The 20,975-nt window shown below is 40.8% G+C and overlaps 1 protein-coding gene across 1 annotated transcript in view; it reads left to right on the top strand.

Moving 5' to 3' along the window:
- LOC145406219 (carboxypeptidase B-like) overlaps positions 1-20,975 on the top strand; it is a 41,629-nt gene that overhangs the window by 1,444 nt on the left and 19,210 nt on the right. Inside the window, exons 2-5 of the mRNA XM_080277435.1 lie at positions 2,503-2,587; positions 3,187-3,285; positions 10,427-10,642; positions 16,452-16,587. Coding sequence (XP_080133561.1) covers positions 2,503-2,587; positions 3,187-3,285; positions 10,427-10,642; positions 16,452-16,587 — 536 coding nt within the window. The remainder of the gene's footprint in view (positions 1-2,502; positions 2,588-3,186; positions 3,286-10,426; positions 10,643-16,451; positions 16,588-20,975) is intronic.

The raw sequence follows: 20,975 nt of genomic DNA, 5'->3' as shown, positions 1-20,975 counted from the left end.
ACAACATGCAGTTATAATGTGTTGTGCCCAAGGTACTGTACAGTGCCAGTGTGTTGTGCCATTGCGCAGTTCAGTGGCACTGTGTACTAGTAATGTGTAGTGTCAGTATACGAGTATAGTGTTACTGTTCCCTGCCAATGCGTAGTGTTAGTGTGCTGTGTCATTATACAGTGCCAATGTACAATGCTATTGTGCAGTCCCAATGTACAGCGCTAATTTACAGTGCCGATATGCAGTGACTACGTACAGGGTCAGTGTTAGAGCCAATGTATAGTGCTAATGTGTGAGGGTGCCAATGTGCAGTGGTAATGTATAGTGCCAGTTTCAAGTACAAATGTGCACTGTCAATGTGTAGTACCAATGTGCAGTGTCAGTGTGCAGTGCCAATCTGTGAGAATACCAATGTACAGTACCAACGTGTAGTGCCATTGTGTGGAAGAATCACTGGGTCCGGACAAAGCCATTATTTGCTCTGACCAGTCTCTGAGCCGGGGACTGATTAATCTGGGTTCATAGTACGGATTAGGATTTGCTCCAATAACCTTAATGGAAATAGTACTGTAATGGTAGGAGAACAGTAATTACAAGAGAGTATCAGTGAGGGAAACCTAATGTCAGTAGAATAGTGTATTAGAAGCAAGTACTACTGATAGTGGCAAAGGCTAGAGAATTCTAGCTCCAGGGATATATTAGTGATAGAAGAACACCAGACACAGGAAGTTATAAGGAGAGAAAACTGAAATTTTGAGGAGGCATCACGAAATCTGTATAGCTACTGTACTTAGAATACGACACTCAGCATAAAATTGTGGGAGTAGGTCTGCATGCGTTTTGTTTATATATTTATTTTTTAGGGTACCCATAGATAAGTTCTTGCCTGTGTTCATATTTCAAATGAGATGAATCAGTGTATTTTGTGAGATATTGGGTAGGCTGATGAAAATAAAGATGGGTTGTATTTTAACACCAAGAACATTGTAATAGTTTCTTATTACACCCGCGCTCGCAAAACGAGAGCGGGTGTTATGATTTACTCGATGTGTGTCTGTCTGCCTGTGTGTGTGTGTGTGTGTGTGTGTGTGTGTGTTAACAAGTCACTTAAACAGTTTTTATCCGAGTTTGACCAAATTTGGTGAGCGGGATGAGGGTTAACGAATGTCATCTTAAGCAGTTATTGACCTGGTAATGTCAGCTAAGCAGTTATTGCCCGTTCCAAACCAAATGTGGAGGAAGGGTTCAGGGCAAGGCAACACCGAAGAAATTCTATTCTGGAAATACTCAGTCAAAGATCAAGCTCACAGGGAAAGGTCAGAGTTCGACACATTTGTGCATATTTGAACTACCGTCAGACAACTTACTCTTTTGAATACCGACATAGCTTAATGAAAGGCCAAGCATCAATTGTCCTAAATTTTCTAGGTACGATTAAGTCTCATTTTATATCTTTAGCGCTATTTACCCATTTCAATAGGGCATATATGAGGGCTCTACACTAAGGAATATATGAGGGCTCTACACCTGCGGCGCGTGTGGACGGTGACCTGAGTGAATTTTTCTATCTGAATGTTGGAATAAAACAGGGATGTGTCGTGTCTCCATGGTTGTTTAATTTGTGTGTGAATGGAGTTTGAAAGAGATACTAGGTAAAGCAATGGATGTTTGTGCGGCCCTAATGAGAAACTTCCTGTTCTGTTGCTTGCAGATAATACTGTACCGTTAAGTGAGGACAAAGGGGAACTGGAAGGCTTCAAGAATGAGTCTGAGAGAGTATGTAAGAAACGGAGTCTAAAGCTGAATGTAGGATGAGTAAAGCTGTGATTTTGAAGTCACTGAAAGCACAGTCAGACTGGATAGTGAGGAAATGGAAAATGTGAGTACATTTAAGTATCTGGGTAGTGTGATGAGTAAGGGTGGAAGTTTAGAGGGTGACGTGGTTGAAAGGATACAGCCGGGAAGAAAGGTTGCCGGTTCTTTGATAGCAATGATAACAAATAGGGCAGTGAGCATAGAAGTAAAATGTCGCTGCGTGACAGTATTGTGATCTCCACTCTAACTCATAGAAGCGAAGTTTGGAGCTTGTTGGCAGGAAACAAGAGTGAAAGTAGTGAAAATGAGTTACTTGAGAGGAGCATGTGCTGTTACATGGAGAGGCAGACTGGCAAATCAGGAGTGAAGGCGCGTTGTTGTGTGGATGTGGATGTGATAGAAAGAGTTAGGAGAAATACTCTGAGGTAGTTGTAGATATGAGGAGGATGGAGAGTGAAAGACTAAATAGGAAAGTTTATGTACGTAAGGTGGAGGGGAAGGCCGAGGATGAGATGGAGGGATGGAGTCGGAAGTTCATATAAGAGAAGGAGTTGTAAGTTGGGAGGAGGGCAACGAAATGGCAAGGGACAAGCCGACATGGAGGCCACCCATTACGGAATTAAGACATCTGGATATAGACAGACAGATAGACAGGCGAAAGTTTTGGTGTTAAATGAGTTACTGGTGTTGTTACAGGTTGGTGGACGAGCAAAGGAACATTATAAGACAGCCTTCATCCACGCCACTTTTTGACCACACAAATTATCATGATCTACAATATGTGAGTCACAGTTATCTTTCAATTTACTGTTCTCTTCCTCAACTGACTTTTTATGATCACTTTTCTTCTTAACCAATTCTATTTACTCCAATTTATCCTTTTTCTTGACAATATTCTCCATCTCCGCCTCCTCCTCATCTTTGTCTTTCTCCTCCTCCTCGTTCTCCTCGTCCTCCTCCTCCTCCTTGTTTTCCCCCTCCTCCTCCTCGTCCTCTTCCTCCTCCTTCTTCTTCTTCTTCTCTCATTCTATATTATGTAATTTATGCATAAAATGTAAGCTGGTAATTAAGCAGTTATATAGTCGTCGACAAATTGTAATTAACATAGAAATAAAGTGGTAATTCATTCGATAATTTTGTCTCGAATATATGATGAATAAGTATTAATTAGATGATAGGCTAGCAATGATTTTTTAAGAGTAAATAGTACGGTAGTGATTAATTGGTAGTTGGTGGCAGGTTAGGAATGATTTTAAGATAATATTAGTGATTATCGGGTACTTATATGGTAGGTTTGTAATGATTTTGTTCGATTAAATATTGACAACATGGTGAATAGTCTCCCACATCCCTCTCACAATCTGTCACGTTGTTCTGCAGATCCTCTCTCTCCTGGACCAACTGGAGGCGGATAGTGATCTGGTCTCCACCTACACAGCCGGAACAACTCTAGAGGGACGAGACATCAGAGTGGTGCAGGTGGGTACAGGTGGTGGTTAGGGAAGATGGTGCAGGTGGGTACAGGTGATGGTTAGGGAAGAAGGTGCAGGTGGGTGATGATGGTGGGAGTGACAGGGAGAGTGGAGCAAGTGGATAGGGTTGTTAATTGAAGGTGGTGTCGGATTTGGTAGTGGTGGTGATGAATAACGTTGGTGCTGATGGGTAGTGGTAGTGGTTAGTGGTAGTGGTGCAAGTGGTTAATGGATGTGGTTAGTGGTGGTGCAGGTGGGTAGTGGTGGTGGTAAGTAAAGGAGTGCAAGTGGGTAGTGGTGGCGGTTAGTGGTGTTACATGTAGGTAGTGGTGGTGGTGACAGTGGTGGTGTTACATGTGGGTAGTGGTGGTGATATAGGTTGCTAGTAGTGGTGATGATAGAAGTTATGGTACATTGGGTAGTGGTGGTGTTGCAAGTAGGTATGGTAGTGGTGACAGTAGATGGTAGTGTAGATGGACGGTGGTGATGGTGACGGTTGTTAAGGTGCAGGTGGGTTGCGGTGGTGGTGCAGGTGTGTGGTGATGGTGATAATGACAATGGTAGTCTCGATAGCGTGGTCCTAGGTACTTGTAGGGAGATAGGGAAGTCGATTGTGGATCGTCAAGCTCAGCCAGAATAAAGTCGTGAGACGTAGCGTCAACGAGGTGAGTTACAGCACTCTTGGGTTACGGATATTTATAGCACAGTTATATCAATAATGAGTTACAGCGTAACGAAGCATGACGGCCAAGTGTCCTGATGACCCTTGTGTCGGGCCTTCTCTCTAGCCCCTCTCTCCCTTTTTCTGATCTGAAGGGAATCTCTCCGACATTACATACAGCTTGGAGAGGATGTGCGTGTGTGATGTAGTGTCTAGTAGATTTCCATTCACGTGGACTAGCTGACTAGGGCTGGTTACTCCATGTGTTTGAATACGTCATTAAATTCTTAGTCGCCTGGAATAAGAGACTGCTTGAGATACATCATATGTTAATTCTTGATGATCTGGGACAACAAGATTGTGGATATACATTATGTAGACTGACATTCCTAGTGAGGAGCTGTGTATGTCTCCAACAGACACTACATCCTGTGCACTGGGTTATGAGATATATACTAGTGTCTATATACTGTCTAGCGGTGCAGATGAGTAGCGATTGGTTAGTGGTGGTGGTGCATGAAAGGTAGTGGGAGTGGTTAGTGGTGGTGGTGCATGAAAGGTAGTGGGAGTGGTTAGTGGTGGTGGTGCATGAAAGGTAGTGGGAGTGGTTAGTGGTGGTGGTGCATGAAAGGTAGTGGGAGTGGTTAGTGATGGTGGTGCATGAAAGGTAGTAGGAGTGGTTAGTGGTGGTGGTGCATGAAAGGTAGTAGGAGTGGTTAGTGGTGGTGGTGCATGAAAGGTAGTAGGAGTGGTTAGTGGTGGTGGTGCATGAAAGGTAGTAGGAGTGGTTAGTGGTGGTGGTGCATGAAAGGTAGTGGGAGTGGTTAGTGGTGGTGGTGCATGAAAGGTAGTGGGAGTGGTTAGTGATGGTGGTGCATGAAAGGTAGTAGGAGTGGTTAGTGGTGGTGGTGCATGAAAGGTAGTAGGAGTGGTTAGTGGTGGTGGTGCATGAAAGGTAGTAGGAGTGGTTAGTGGTGGTGGTGCATGAAAGGTAGTAGGAGTGGTTAGTGGTGGTGGTGCATGAAAGGTAGTGGGAGTGGTTAGTGGTGGTGGTGCATGAAAGGTAGTGGGAGTGGTTAGTGGTGGTGGTGCATGAAAGGTAGTGGGAGTGGTTAGTGGTGGTGGTGCATGAAAGGTAGTGGGAGTGGTTAGTGGTGGTGGTGCATGAAAGGTAGTGGGAGTGGTTAGTGGTGGTGGTGCATGAAAGGTAGTGGGAGTGGTTAGTGGTGGTGGTGCATGAAAGGTAGTGGGAGTGGTTAGTGGTGGTGGTGCATGAAAGGTAGTGGGAGTGGTTAGTGGTGGTGGTGCATGAAAGGTAGTGGGAGTGGTTAGTGGTGGTGGTGCATGAAAGGTAGTGGGAGTGGTTAGTGGTGGTGGTGCATGAAAGGTAGTGGGAGTGGTTAGTGGTGGTGGTGCATGAAAGGTAGTGGGAGTGGTTAGTGGTGGTGGTGCATGTGGATAACGGTGATTGTGACAGTGGTTGTGGCGCAGGTGGGTAGTGGTTGTGATGACAGGTGGTGGTGAAGGTGGAAGGCGAATAACTGTTTTAGCTGATGATATGAAGAGTAGTAATCAGTTAAAATCAATAATGACAGTGACCATGATGGTAAAAATGGGTAGTAGTGGTGACCGTGGCTTGAGGTTGTGATAGGAGTGAGCAGATTGTTTTGTACAGGTGACCAAGCGTCCAGCTTTAACACTTCGCGTTGCCACTACTCTGGCTATGCGAAGTCTGATCTGAAATTTCGAAGCATGGGTCACTGAATTATTCGCAGGCGAGAGGAGTATGATGCAGGGGTACAAGCTTGGTACAAGCGGGTGTTGTGGTTTAGGGGTTGAAAAGGGTATGAACACAGGGAAGAAGGGTGGAAAAGAGCAAAGGAATTTCTTATATTGCTGCAATTTATTTTCCTACCGACATTTTCATATGGGAGTGAAACCTGGACATTGAGTGGCAGAACTTTTAGTGTTACAAACAACAGAAATTACGTACTCCAGTACAGCTTCATGCAGCACCGGCATACGTGGCATAAAATAATGAAGCAGTTTATTTGTTTTGGAACAGAAAATAAACGGCGATAACGGTGAAATCTCGAATCGTTCACTGCATTAACAGGAATGAACTGAAACTATGAAAAAGAAAAAAAAATGAAATGGGCAGGGTGTTAAAAATGAATGAATAAATAAATAAATAAAATCATAGAAAGTGAAATGAATGGTAATACTTTAAGATGTAGACCTTAAGTAGCCCAGAAAATTAGAATGGAACAGCATATTCTTGAGAGAGAGAGAGAGAGAGAGAGAGAGAGAGAGAGAGAGAGAGTAGCATAGAAAACTAGAATGAAACAGCATATTCTTGAGAGAGAGAGAGAGAGAGAGAGAGAGAGAGAGAGAGAGATTAGCACAGAAAACTAGAATGGAACTGCATATTCTTGACTGAGAGAGAGAGAGAGAGAGAGAGAGAGAGAGAGAGATTAGCACAGAAAACTAGAATGGAACTGCATATTCTTGATTGAGAGAGAGAGAGAGAGAGAGAGAGAGAGAGAGAGAGAGAGAGAGAGAGAGAGAGAGAGAGAGAGATTCATTGACTATTGCATTTTCACGTACTCACTCTAATTCAAATTCATTCACACACTTTTCTTTCTCTCTCTCTCTCTCTCTCTCTTTCTCACTCACTTACTCTTACCCACTCTCATTTTCACACTCAGTTACTCTCAACTTTATACAGTACATGCACCTTTACTCTTGCACTCTCACTTACTAACCTTCATTCTAGCTCACTTTCACTCACTTCTGACTTTCTATCACTCACCCGTGCACTCAGAGTCACCCATACACCTTGCCACATATTCTCACTTTCATATTAATTCTATCTATTTGTCTTTCTATAGCCAGACGCCTCAATCTCGTACGAGGTGGCCACAAACAAGTCGCCTCGATGTCGCCCTATCTCCCGCCATTTCACTGCTTTGCCCCCAGTTTACATCCCCCGATCTCATATAGCCTGCTTCTGTACTCCATTCCTCCATCTCATCCTTGGTCTCCTCCTCCCTGCCCATGTCCCCCTTTCTCTGTGCTTTAGTGCAGTTTTGCACTGTTCTCGTTTACTCATGTTCTCGCAATGAATTTACGATTGAAATAAGGATGTGTCATGTCTGCATGGTTGTTCAGTATGTACAGTCGCCCCAAGAAGTAATGGCAGAGTTTCAGGTTGCTTCGGTCACTGTGACTGCCATACGTTCAATGAAAGCAGTGAATATAAGGTAAACATTCAATGCCTTCATAACGTCATTTCAAAAAAAATAAATATTATATCGCGCTAAGAATGATGTAAAATGAATAACAGGAGGCAGTGATATATTAGAAGTTAACAGTTACCTTTCCCGATTTGAATGAATGTGTATTGAATTATTCCGCGCGGTGGGCAGTATAACTCCGTGTTCCTGGTTTATTTGTTTCCCAGTTTTTCAAATGCAGATGCTCAAGTTTTTAAGACCAGTTAAAGAAAATTCTTGTGACTGCAATACACTACCTTACTTTCAAATGCTATGGTGATAATACAGCAACAGTAAGGATACCATAACAATGAAATTATTCTTGGTAATGATGCCCTACCTGCGGTAGCAGCAAGACCATACTGCCATTTATTCCATCTTCCTCTCGCCAGTAATAGTTATAATTAGAAACATTATTCCCAATTGCAGCAAAGTTATTTTTAGTTGTAAGGAGAAATGACAGATTCTACTTTTTTCTCTTACACTAGGCAATAAAGACCAAAACATGAGTTCATAAGCTCTTGCAATGCTAAAGCATGTACTTTTTACACTCTCTTTGAATCTTAATATCTTTTTTTGAAATAAACTGTGATGTCCTGCAGAGCTGAAAATGCTGATTTGGAATTTTTTTTGAAGTTAATGATTTGTTTATGAACCTCTGCATTTTATTACTCTTGGCAATCGATTATGCACTGAGGATACCAGACTATGGCAGAAGTTGGCATTCTCCAAGTAGCTCAAGCTTTACGCAAATTTCGAGGCTCTTATATATATATATATATATATATATATATATATATATATATATATATATATATATATATATATATATATATATATATTTCTTTCACCGACAGCCCTCTGGCTTATATAAAATAATCCAGAGCTTTTTCTTAATGGAAAACTGGCCAAAGGCAATGTCATAACTGCATGTCTTTGAGTAGATGTTATTTTCTTTCGTGTATGTTGATCGAAACATTTAAAATAGCTCTCCTGCTAACGCCGCCTTCCCGATCTCTGTCGTCGCCCATGTAGACATTGGAAAGGAAATAAATGACTATAAATTATTCCCTAGTATAGTAAAGGCAATTATTTTATAAATAATAATTACTAATTTCAATTGTTTAGTGAAACTCCCTTTTGTTCAGTCTTACGCTACCAAAAATTACTGCGTATTTCCATACTAGATTTGAACTCCGCAAATTACTCCTGACTGTCCCTGAGCGATAGTTCTGAAATTTCAATTAGTTCCGTTTAGGATTTCCTATTATCGTAACTAACGAACCGTTTCCTGCAATTTTGAAATATACAGGTACTTTGGCATTGATTTATTGTTTTTTGTAACAATTTGACATATTAGGTTTCACCTCATAGAGATATAAGGAAGAGTATAGGGCATTAATGCTGACCAAAAACTTCTGCATACTCTGCCGTCACTTCTTAGGCCGACTGTACAAGGTAGGGCAGTGTATGCTGGAGGGGCCCTAATGAGAGAGGGCATCGTTTGGAAACTCCCTATACTGTTGTTTGCAGGTGATACTGTTTTGTTAAGTGACAATGAAGGAGAACTGCGTGGCTTGGTGAATGAGTTTGGTGGAGTGTGTAAGAAACGGAATGTACAAGTGAATGTAGCGAAGAGTACAGCTATGGTCTTCGAGATAAATGAAGCCACTGAATGTACAATGAGGTTGGATGATGAGGAAATGGAAAATATGAGTGCATTTAAGTACTTGGGTAGGAGAGTGAAGTGTTTGAAAGGGTACAAGTAAGAGAGGTTGCTGGTTCTTTGAAAGCAGTGATAAGAAACAGGGAAATGAGCATGGAAGTAAAAAGGTCGCTGCATAATAGAATTGCGATAGCAACACTAACGTATGCAAGTCAAGCTTGGACCTTGTTGAAGGGACGCAAGTCAAGAAGTGAGAGCGGTGGAAATGAGTTCCTTGAGAAGAGCATGTGGAGATACATTTAGAGACAGACTGACAAAAGTAATGAGGAAGTGAAGGAGTGTTGTAGTGTAGATGTCGATGTAATAGAAAGCGTTAGGAGAAATACACTGAGGTGGTTTGGCTATGTGGAGAGGATGGAGGGCGAGAGACTAACGAGAAGAGTGTATGTGAATGTTGTGGAGGGGGAGGCCAAGGATGAGATGGAGGGATGAAGTGGAGAGGTAAATGAGAGAGGGGTGTTTGAGCTGGGAACAGGGCAGTGAAATGGCGGGGGACAGGGCGACATGGAGGCGATTTGTTTCTGACCACCCCTTACGGGATGAAGGCGTCTGGCAATAGACAGATAGGTAGTTTTCTCAATTAGCTGATTCACATAGATAGATAGATGGATGTATAGACAGTCAGATAGATAGGTAGGTAGACTGGCAGTTTAATTACTATATCGATGTTCCGTAAGCATACCACGTAGTAGCAGTAGGTGTAGCTGTTGTTGTTGTTCCAGTAGCATCTGAAATGTGAGTCCAATGGAATGCAGTCTCATGCTGTTCTCCTGCAGTACACCATCCGCTTTGGGAGGGATAGGGAGAAACTCCGGGACGTTTGTCTAACCAGCTAGGGGTGCCAACAAGTTATACCCGTGCCACTACGTGATGGCGTCCCTCTCTGGCGCCATACACAGAAGTGAATGGAATAAAACTGAAGAACACAATAAGTTGGCGGCGTTGTAAGTCACCATTTTTTACATTCGTTTTTTGCTGTTATGTCCACAGTAAACTCAGAAGATTGGGTATCAGAATTAAATTGCTATCTGTAAACCCGATTTTTCCAGTTTTCTACTTCTAATGTATCGATAAATTTACATCGGAGACTTTGTAAAGTTCTCGAATACATCGTCTGCTGAATGTGAGACTGATTAGGAATATATGTGCGTTAGGTGGAGGACAAGAGTGGGAGGGAGAGGAGGAGGCCAAGTATGAGACGAGAAGATGGATTGGAGAGATACATGAGAGAGAACTTATGAAGTAGGGGGAGGTCAGCAACAGGAGGAGGACACCAAGGATAAGATGGAGGAATGGAGTTGAAATGCATGAAAGAGGAGGGTGTATGTTGGAGGGAGGTCAGCATTGGACACGGCGACGTGGTGATAAGTTTGTGTTCACCGCTTACGAGATGAGGCGTCTGGCTAAAACAAACAGATGGATAGGCATGTAGATAGATAGACAACCCTGGCATATGTTAAAGACTACTTGTAATATTCCTTCCCAGGTGTCCTCTGGTGGAGGTGGGACTCGGCCAGTTGTGTGGATAGACTGTGGGATCCATGCCAGGGAGTGGATCTCGCCAGCGACCTGTCAGTGGATCCTGGACCAACTGACGTCAGGCTACGGAGCAGACCCTGACCTCTCTGCATTGCTCGACACCTACGACTTCCACATCCTGCCAGTGGTTAATGCCGACGGATATTCCTTCACCTGGACACAGGTAAAACCATGGGCAAAATTGGCGATAATCCTTTACCAGTTTTGTGTTGTGCATGCCATAGTTCTCATTTCTATCCATACGTGTGTCGTGTGTCCTGCTTTCCATATATATCATTCCTAATCATACGACAGGGAGTATCCATTTTTTTAATGCTTTTTCTTTTTTTTTTTGTTGCATACACCTTGGGAACCACTATTATTTCAGTCCTCTGATTGTCGGGACCCCTCTGGTATTTCGATCCAACGAATGCCAGACGATTTTGTCCAGCTGAGTCGTGGTCGGAACAGCTCTAGTGCTCTGTTCCATCTTACTCTAAATTATTGTATGCACTTGATATTGAGTGAAGGTGTCTGAAGATGTTGATACTGATATCCTTATCCCTTCCATGGACGAAAAAACTCTGAAAATATTCCAGCTCGTCAGACGATTTCATTCGGGTGAGTGAGCATAGGACTTTGGGTGTTCAATCAGGTATACCATTAACCCTCTCCTTGACGGAAGATCTCTAGGATTTTATTCCAGCTTATGGTAGACAACTTCATTCAGCTGAGATCCAGTTCTAGGAACCTGAAGTAATTACCTTCGTGATGGTGTACATTTAAGTGACAACGGGAAGGCTCACTCTCATGAGTTCCAAAACCAGCATCTCTTTAGCTTGTTGAGGACAAGCCATGACGTGGTGGTGAGCTGTCCAGTAAGGACACGGTAGACATCTACAGATTCCCCACCCGATTCAGAGATACGGCCTATGAAAGACAGAGATCCTTTCTCAGAAAATACTGGAGGCTTTCCATCACACTTAAAAGATCCCCAAGGAGAGAGATGACTCTGCCATGGGAAGACGCTGCCTTGTTGAAGGACTCTGTGTCATGCCAACTGGCAGACTCTGAATCACAGAGGCAGTCGTGCTAATCAAGTTGGAGAAACACAGTTGCCGTCTTCCTCCGATGGCAGCAAGAAACCAGCTCAAAAACGAAAGAAGTACTCCCAAATACACCAGTGCTTCTAGAAAATATGTGCAGTTAAGGAGTTACAGGAAAAGCCTCTGTCCCTTCAGATACTTTTCTTCAATGCTAGATCAGTTAAAAACAAATTCCTCAAACTACAGACATTCATGGCTCCGGAATATTTCAGTGTTCTTGCCATTGCAGTGTCATGGATTCATACTGACAGTGGAAGTCATGGAGGAGAGTTCGAAATTTCTAGGTACAATATGTTTCATTTAGACGGTAGTACAAACAAGTGGCGTGATTTCTGTGTGTGTCAGTGACCACTTAAACCATCTGGACTGTAAAATTAGGTCAGACAACAAAATGTTGAATGTGGACCTTCATCTAACCAGTGCTGTGTATAAGTTAGTTCTTGAATACAGGCCTCCATATCCCCTCACTGACAAGGATGAAGATATGTACAGAAGTATGGGCAGCATTGTTAGTGATAATGCATCAAGTCAGTAGACGATGGTTCCCACCATCTACTTTTCTCTCTTCCAGAAAGCACAGTTCAAGTGGCACGTACTCTGAGATGATAGAACAGCTGATGCTGAGGTTAGGCATCTTGTAAATATTTCTGATGATATTTTTTGTCCCAGTGGGTGAACGAACAAACAAGAGGCAACAGAATCTAGTGCTCATGTTCGCTTGTAATCATGAATATGTTATCAGTTTGTCTGCTGATGAATCACTAGGAGGCAGTGACCACAACTTGTTAGGTTTTCTCTACATATCTGTTGTGAAAGATCATCTGCACCTCATAAAATAAAACTAGATTTCCATTGAGCTGACTGTGCAGGTTTTAGGGAGAGTACACTAATGTTAGACAGGAGAGTAATAATGTAAATGCAGTGTATCAATCATTTGACCGATATACTGCAGCATCCAGGAAATGAAAATCGCGCCCATGCACACAGAAAAAAAAAAAAAAAATGTCTCCCACATTTGTTTTCTAGTTCTCATAGCTGAGAACGATTGGGACAGTGTGTGTATATATATATATATATATATATATATATATATATATAGGGGCAGGATTCCACTGCTACCTGGCGCGTCCCCGGGTGGCGGATAGAGGAAGGTCTTGTAGATGTACGAGGTACCATCTTAGACGGTGCAGACCAAGGGACCCCCTATAGATATATAGGGCTCCACCGAATATAACGAATAAGGTGGCACAAATATTACATCTCACCAGAAACTATGTGACAGGGAGGTGAGATTATTTGCCACAATCCTCCCAACCAAATATGAGTTCTATTGTAAATGATTTGACGGGCGTTCCTGTTGGATCATCGTCTACTAAAGGTCCAACCGCACTGCCTCCTATGCTTACGGACAGTGTGCCACTGAAAGTAAGTAGGCACTGTGTTGGCAAGTTAGAGAATGGGATATTTAACAAACTGAAATCCATGAAGCTCTATGCGTATAATGTAAGAAGCATCGCAGAAGATTACAAACTTGATAACTTAATAACTGAACTGAAAAACATTAGTTGGGATATTGTAGGCTGAAGTAAGACCCACAGAAAAGAAGAAAAAGCAATTCAGCCCAAAGGCAGCAATCACTTATTTTTCTACAGAGGGAGGCAAAATAAAAGATTTAGTGGTGGAGGATTTCTAATTAACAGGATTCTTGCAGACAACATTGTTAAATTCAGCAGTGTATCTGACAGAGCAGCAATGGTTGTAATCAGTCTTTGCCAAAAATGTACACTGAAATTAATACAAATATACGCACCAGCTTCTCAAAACTCAGATGAAGAAGCAGAAACATTCTGTGACGACATATCCCAGATTATGGAAGAAGAAAAGACCACCTGTACTATACTCATGGAAGACTTCAATGCAAAAGCTGTGAAATCAAAAAATGGAGAAGCATGTATGGGAAAATTTGGAGTGGGAGAAAGGAATGAAAGAGGAGAAATGCTGGTAAAATTTGCTGAAAATTATAACATGAAGATAATCAACACATTCTTTCACAAAAGAACAGTGAGCAAGTGGACCTGGTGAAGCCCAAATGGAGAAAAAAAGAATTAAATCGACTTCATTATAGCAGATAAGAATAACGCGATCACAAATGTCACAGTTACCAACAAAGTTAATATACGAAGTGACCATAGAATGGTGTGTTGCACAGCAAGATTCAGTTTCAAAAGTGAAAGAAAGAAGATGATTAAATATAAAAAGATATGCCCAATAAAAGTAAACGAAAAAAAGCAGCCTTTCAGTTGGAAATAACGGACAGATTTCAGGCTCTAAGTAGTGCTGAACGTTACACTGATGAGCTGAATGAAAGACTAACAAAAGTGTTAAGAGTATCAGCGGAGGTAGTAGGAAAACCTAATACAACCAAAGCCAAGATGTATTCAGAAAAGACACTCGAGCTTATGAAAAGAAGAAAGGAAATGAAAGTAAAAACAAAGAAAGATGAAATAGAATGAGCGGAATTAAATAAGCTTATCAACAAGAGACAAAGAAAAGAAAGAAAAAAGAGAAACATGGATCGTATTAAAGAAACCCCCCCCAAAAGGAAAAAGTCTGAAACAAGTCCGAAGTAAAATGGCACCAGGAAAACAACAAATTACATCACTGAAAGACAAAAACGGTTAAGTCATTATATGCAGGGATAAGATGTTGAAGAGAATTGAAGAATTTTACAAAGAACTGTATGCATCAAAGACAGTAGTACCAATAGCTAACTTTTCAGTTGACACAAGTGAAATACTTGAGGTAACACCAGACGAAGTAAATATTTGTCTTAAAAATATGAAAAGAGGGAAGGCTTCGAAAGAAGACGAAATAGTAGCAGATTTACTGTTGGATGCAGGAGTAGAAGTACAAAACAGGCTTGCTCACTTATTTACTCAATGAATGAAAAAGAAGAAAATTCCCCCCAAATGGTGTAATGCGATAGGTATTTTACTTTACAAAAATGATAACTGAAAAGATCTTAGTAACTATCAGTCATTGACAAACTCTTCACTAAAGTCTTTACGAACAGAATAACAAAAAATTTGGAGGAAAACTAACATCGTGAACAGGCAGGATTCCGAAGCGGGTATTCGACTACTGATCATCTACACACAATGAATCATGAGTCAGCTAAGTGAGACTACTACAGGATATAATAAACCACGGTGCTTGGGTTTTGTTGATTACGAAAATGCTTTCGATTCAGTGGAGCACATAGCAGTTATAAATTCATTGCAGGGACAAGGAGTGAATAAGAACATTGTAAAACTGCTCGAAAACATATATAAAGAGGGAACCGCTACAGTTAAATTACATAAGGACTCAGAGAAAATTAAGATTGACAAGGGCGTGCTTCAGGGAGATACAATTTCACCAAAGTTATTTACAGCCTGCCTAGAAAGTATTTTCAGAAAGCTAGACTGGGAAAACAAAGGAGTGAACATAGATGGAGAAAAGCTAAACCATTTAAGATTTGCAGATGACATTGTCCTTAAATCAGAAACAGCAGAGACATTGCAAGAAATGTTAAATGACTTGAACAGAGAACGTCTCGACTAAAGATGAACCGGAGTAAAACTAAATTAATGTTTAATCCACTAACACTAAAAAAAGTAATCAGAATAAGCGAAGAAATTCTTGAAGAAGTTAAGGAGTACAACTACTTGGGACAAATACTAAAATTAACGAGAGATCATGATAGCGAATAAAAAGACACATTACAGTTGAATGGAAAGCTTTCGGTAAACATAGAGACATTATGAAAAGTAGCTTGCCAGTTTGTATGAAAAAAGTATATAATGAATGTATAATTCCAGTTATGACGTATGGTTGTGAGACCCGGAAACTGACAAAATCGATGGGAAATAAAGTAATCCGTTCTCAGAGAGCATTGGAAAGGCCAACATTGGGAATATCTTTAAGAGACAGGAAAAGTTCAACTTGGGTGAGAGAGTAGATTAAAGTCAAAGATATTACAGAAGTTATAAAAGAACAGAAATGGAGGTGGGCAGGCCATATAGCAAGAATAAGGGATAACCGACGGAGCAAGAGGCTAACTGACTGGACACCAAGAGATTGAAAGCGTAGCCAAAAAGGCTACACGGGAGGAGGAAAGATGGGATAGAGAAATTTGCAGGGAAAATGTGGCAAAGATTGGCTCAGTAATATGTATATATATATATATATATATATATATATATATATATATATATATATATATATATATAGAGAGAGAGAGAGAGAGAGAGAGTCCCCCCAAAATGTATACTCTCTTTAACAGCATATAAGTCTGCAGTTTATTGTTTTTCCAACTGAGACTCGCCCCTGAATATGGCCAATCCCAGACTAACATTCTATAATCGTAAGTTTGTACTGAAGTGGTACTGGAAAACAGTAAAGACATAAAAGAAGTTAAAAGACAGTGGAGACGGGATTAACAAGCAGAACCTCCAACGCGGGTTACTGTTCCACGTATACGTGATAAATTTAAAACTGACGGAACTGTGCGAAACATACAAAAGCAACGTTCTGGAAGACGTCGAACATCGACAGACAACGAGAGATCGGAGAAGGTGTTACAGAAAACTGAACAGTCACCACGAAACTCAGTACGACAAGCTGCTCGCCTCTGTCTTTGAACTTCTTTTCTATTTTCTGTTTTCCATCACCACTTCAGTACAAGCTTACGTTGGTCGAATGTTAGTCTAGGATTGGACATGTTCAAGGGAGATTATCACCTGGAAAGAAAAACAAAATGCAGATTTATAAGCTGTTAAAATGTACATACACTTTTTTCTTTTTCTTCTTCTTCTTCTCCTGTACATGACATTCTCTTCTCCACAGGATCGGTTGTGGCGTAAGAATCGTCATCCATACAACGAATCTGAGGAGTGTGTTGGCGTCGACCCCAACAGGAACTTCGACTACCATTTCGGCGGTCTGGGTTCCTCTGACCGACACTGCCTCCCCATCTACCGAGGTGTGTGGCTTAGCGAGTAGAACAATAATTACTGAGGTTTATGACTTTGTGAGCTGAACATCTATGGAGGTGTGTGGCTTAGCCAGTAGAACATTTATTGGGGTGTGTGCATACAAAATAGAACATTTACCTAAGTGTGTGCTTAGCGAGCTGATCTTTTATCTGGATATGTGGCCTAGAGCAGTTGAACATTTACCGAGATGTGTGGCGTAGCGAGTTAAAGATTTACTTAGGTGTGGGGCTTAGTGAGGCGAACGTTTAGAGGTGTGTTGCTTATCGATTTAAACTTACACCGAGTGGTGTGGCTTAGCGAGTTGAACAGTGTGATGTGCAGGTGGGTAGAGAAAGAGTATGTAGTGGGAGAGCCTGGTGGTTGCATTATGAAAACTAATAGAACGGCAGTGAAGGTGAGAACTCTGTTACTAAGATCAGCATTGAAACGCGATGGAAAATTCTGTGTGTGTGTGTGTGTGTGTGTGTGTGTGTGTGTGTGTGTGTGTGTGTGTGTGTGTGTGTGTGTGTGTGTGTGTGTGTGTGTGTGCGCCTTGGGTGAATTTAATATCTTACTTGATACAGGATGGAATAAGCAGGTAGTTTAAGCTTTTTACCTCCTTGGCATTGGAATGAGGACTTTATCCATTTGTTATCCTTACATGTGTATGAAAAATGGTCGACGTATACTACGAGTCTTACTCCTTTCCATGATTTTGTATATAGTATCTTGCAGCAGTGGTAAACACTTGTAGAGCTGCAGGAAAAAGAAAGCAGAAATGGGCAAAGAAGAAAGGTGATTGGTGCTCTGTGCCGAAACGGTGTTAATGGGAAACAGTATACTGAATCCAAAGGTTGCAGGAGGTTATGAGATACTGGTAATGCATGAGTTTGAAGGATTTGTATGACAAGTGCAAATGGGTCTGTTAATGAATATGTATATGTGAAATTTACAGAGGAGAGTTTAAAATATTGTGTTTTAAAGTATGTAGAGGGACTATTAGGCCTTGGGAATAGGTTGAGAAGCCTATGTTCAGAGTCAGGCATATGGGGAAAGAAAAAAGGAGATATCTGTGAAAGATCAATGATGGTTCCCGTACGTTTGTATGTATCTCGCTTTGATTTATTAAATCATCCCAACTAATCAGACAAGTACTAAGATTCACATATTTCTCTTACAAAAGAACCTTAAATGCCTAAATGCCCGCATGGGGATACGCTGCTTCAGCCTAGGAGGAAAAGAAAAAAAAAAACATACCTTTTGATTATCGGTCTTTTTTTTTTTTTTTTCCATCATCATCGTCACTCTGGCCCTCTTTCTCACCTAAAGATTGTGTGAAGTAGGATCCAGGAACAAAGAAAGAGGAAGAGTTAAAGTGGAAGAACTACAACATCAATAGCCCACCTATTGCAATGGGCCTCATTATTATCCACACATTTCTCAAGGCGCGGAATTTTGTCTCCATCTCACAGACCTAACTATCTACACACACTTTATCTTTTCGAGGCCTTGTACATAAGTCAGTCTGTTGATTCGCGAGCTGACAAATGGATGCCAAACCCTTACCAATCATGAGAACTAGAAAACAAACATGGGAAACTTTAAAAATTGAACTTCTTTGTGCATGGGCGCTCATTTCAATTCCTGGATGCTGCAGTTTATGCAATAGCTTTTTCACTTCCATGCTCACTTCCCTGTTTCTTATCACTGCTTTCAAAGAACCAACAACCTTTCTTCCTTGTTGTACCCTTCCAAGCACTTTGCCCTTTAAACTTCCATCCTTATTCATCACACTACCCAAGTACATAAACGCACTCACATTTTCCATTTCCTCCTCATCCTACCTCACTGTACATTCACTGACTTCATTTCTCTCGAAGATCATAACTTTACTGTTTTCTGCATTCACCTTTAGAATCCGTTTCTTACACACTCTCCCAAACTCATCCACCAAGTCTTGCAGTTCCCATTTGTCTTCACTTAACAATGCAGCATCATCTGCAAACAACAGTACAGGGAGTTTCCTAACACTGTCGTCTCTAATTAGGGCCTCTCCAACATCCACTGCCCTATCTAGTATCTTTTTTATAACCCCATCCATATACAGATTGAACAGCCATGGAGACATGACACATCCCTGTTTCAATCCAACCATCAAATAGAAAAATTCACTCAGTTCACTATCCACACACCCTGCAGCCTTAGCACCTTCATACATACTCTTCACAGCATTCAACAACTTCCCATTTACTCCATATATTCTGAATACTTTCCACATCCACCCTGTCAGACGCTTTCTCCAAATACATGAAGGCCACAATCAACTTCCTTCCCCTCCCTAGAAACTTTTCCACTAAAGATCTAAGAATAAATAACTGATCTACACGACCTATTCCCCTCCTAAACCTCCCCGTTCTTCTCAAACTAATTCCTCTATTATTTCCCTAACTCCATCAGTAAGTATCCTACCATATACTTTTCTTATTACACTAAGAAGACAAATGCCCCTGTGATTACCACACACTTCTTTTTCCCATTTTCCTTTGTATGGGGGAATGATTACACCTGACTTCCAATCCTCCGAACTTTACCTTCCTTCCAGGCCAATCTGCACATATTCCACATCCATTTTACTACTATTTCACCCCAATGCTCCAGCATTTCATCACACACTCCATCAACTCTTGGGGCTTTCCCCATTTTGACTTTCTTTATTGCTTCAACAACTTCCATCCTACCTACATGCATATATATATATATATATATATATATATATATATATATATATATATATATATATATATATATATATATATATATATATATGGTATATATATCTATCTATCTATCTATCTATCTATCTATCTATCTATCTATCTATCTATATATATATATATATATATATATATATATATATATATATATATATATATATATATATATATATATATATATACCCTGATGAGGGAGGTTAACAGTTTAACTAGGGAAAGTGAGGTGAAAATTAAATTAAAAGGAAATAGTTTTGCCACACCTGATGTATGCATTTGATACCGTGTTACATTCAACTAAGTAACGTGAGCCTTGGATATGGGTGCAAACTTTTATGATTGCCAATTAACGCTGTGAACTGAAAATGAAGTGAAGAGGTAAGCGGATGGTTTATGAGAGCGGTATCTCTCAGTGATGTGCTAGGGAATGGAGACAGTTTTAAATGGCAGGAGCGTTTAAGCACATCACTGCTGTGCTAGCAAGGAAAAGTAAATGAAGACAGTGAGAGTAAGGCAGCTTGAAAAATAGGGCTAGTGCTACGAAAGTCTGGATACAAATGAGAGGTCTCAGTATTGAGCTGCAAGAGAAATGTACCTTTTTTTTTCATTATCATTTGGATGTGGGACTTTGGTATAACATTACTGTAGAAATGAAGGGTGAGAGCGAAGGAACTGCTGATGAATTTGAGGGAGTGTGTAATGTAGTCAGGATAAGAAACAAGGTGATTCGCGAGAGGCGTAGTGTAAATGATCCTCATGATAACGCAACATAGATGGCATGGTAACAGGAAGAGAATGGGAGTATGAACGGATGGTGAAACGGTTATACGTGAATAAGCTTGAAGACAGGATGAAGCGTGTTATGCCAAAAAAGTGAATTGATACGGTAAATGAAAGTGTGAGAATGAGAATTATGGAAGTTGGGAAGATTAGGGAACCGACATGAGATCAAGTAATGGAGCTTCAGCATTTTCAACCAGAGTGCTCGATTACATTTTATTCGTGTTGTCTCCAGGCGATGATATTTAGTTTCTGAGGGTTAGTTTTAATGAAAAAAAAAAAATGTTAACTTTATTTGTAAACCTATTTCGAAAAGAGTCACCAAAGTCTTACTAAAGAATAAAATAAATGATGGGTGATTGGACCGAATGGGTTCAGATACTAACAGTGGGGCTAGCCTTATGGTGACTACGTTATTCAAATCTGTGCAACACTGCTTGTTATTCAGAAATGCTAATGCTGCAGATGCCTTACGAAACTATTAGAATGGTATGCGTTAGATGGCAAATTTTATTCCACGTCAATCACAACCGTAAAAGGACATTATCCATCAGATTAACTACCATGATGTTACACTTCGTTACCTAAAACACAAAACATTCATATTATCGTTCTCAGAGTTACGCCAGTATTTTTGCTGCCCACCGGCTCACACAACACATGTTTAGCAGGGTTTTCAATGGAACAGTATTCCAAGATGATATATCGAAATTTATTAAAGGGACACAGAAAACCAAGTATACTTTGATTAGATTATGTTTGCAGTTGGGAGAAGAATAAAAGATGTGAGTTAACTGAAAATCGAGCAGGGATGAGATTGAAGGTAAAGGAAGGCCTTGATAACA

Source organism: Coenobita brevimanus, chromosome 8 (assembly GCF_032717465.1).
Source record: "Coenobita brevimanus isolate Jiangsu-jjx chromosome 8, ASM3271746v2, whole genome shotgun sequence".
Taxonomy (NCBI): Eukaryota; Metazoa; Arthropoda; class Malacostraca; order Decapoda; family Coenobitidae; genus Coenobita; species Coenobita brevimanus.
The sequence above is the reverse complement of the archived record's forward strand: the minus strand, read 5'-3'. Positions and strand labels throughout refer to the sequence as shown.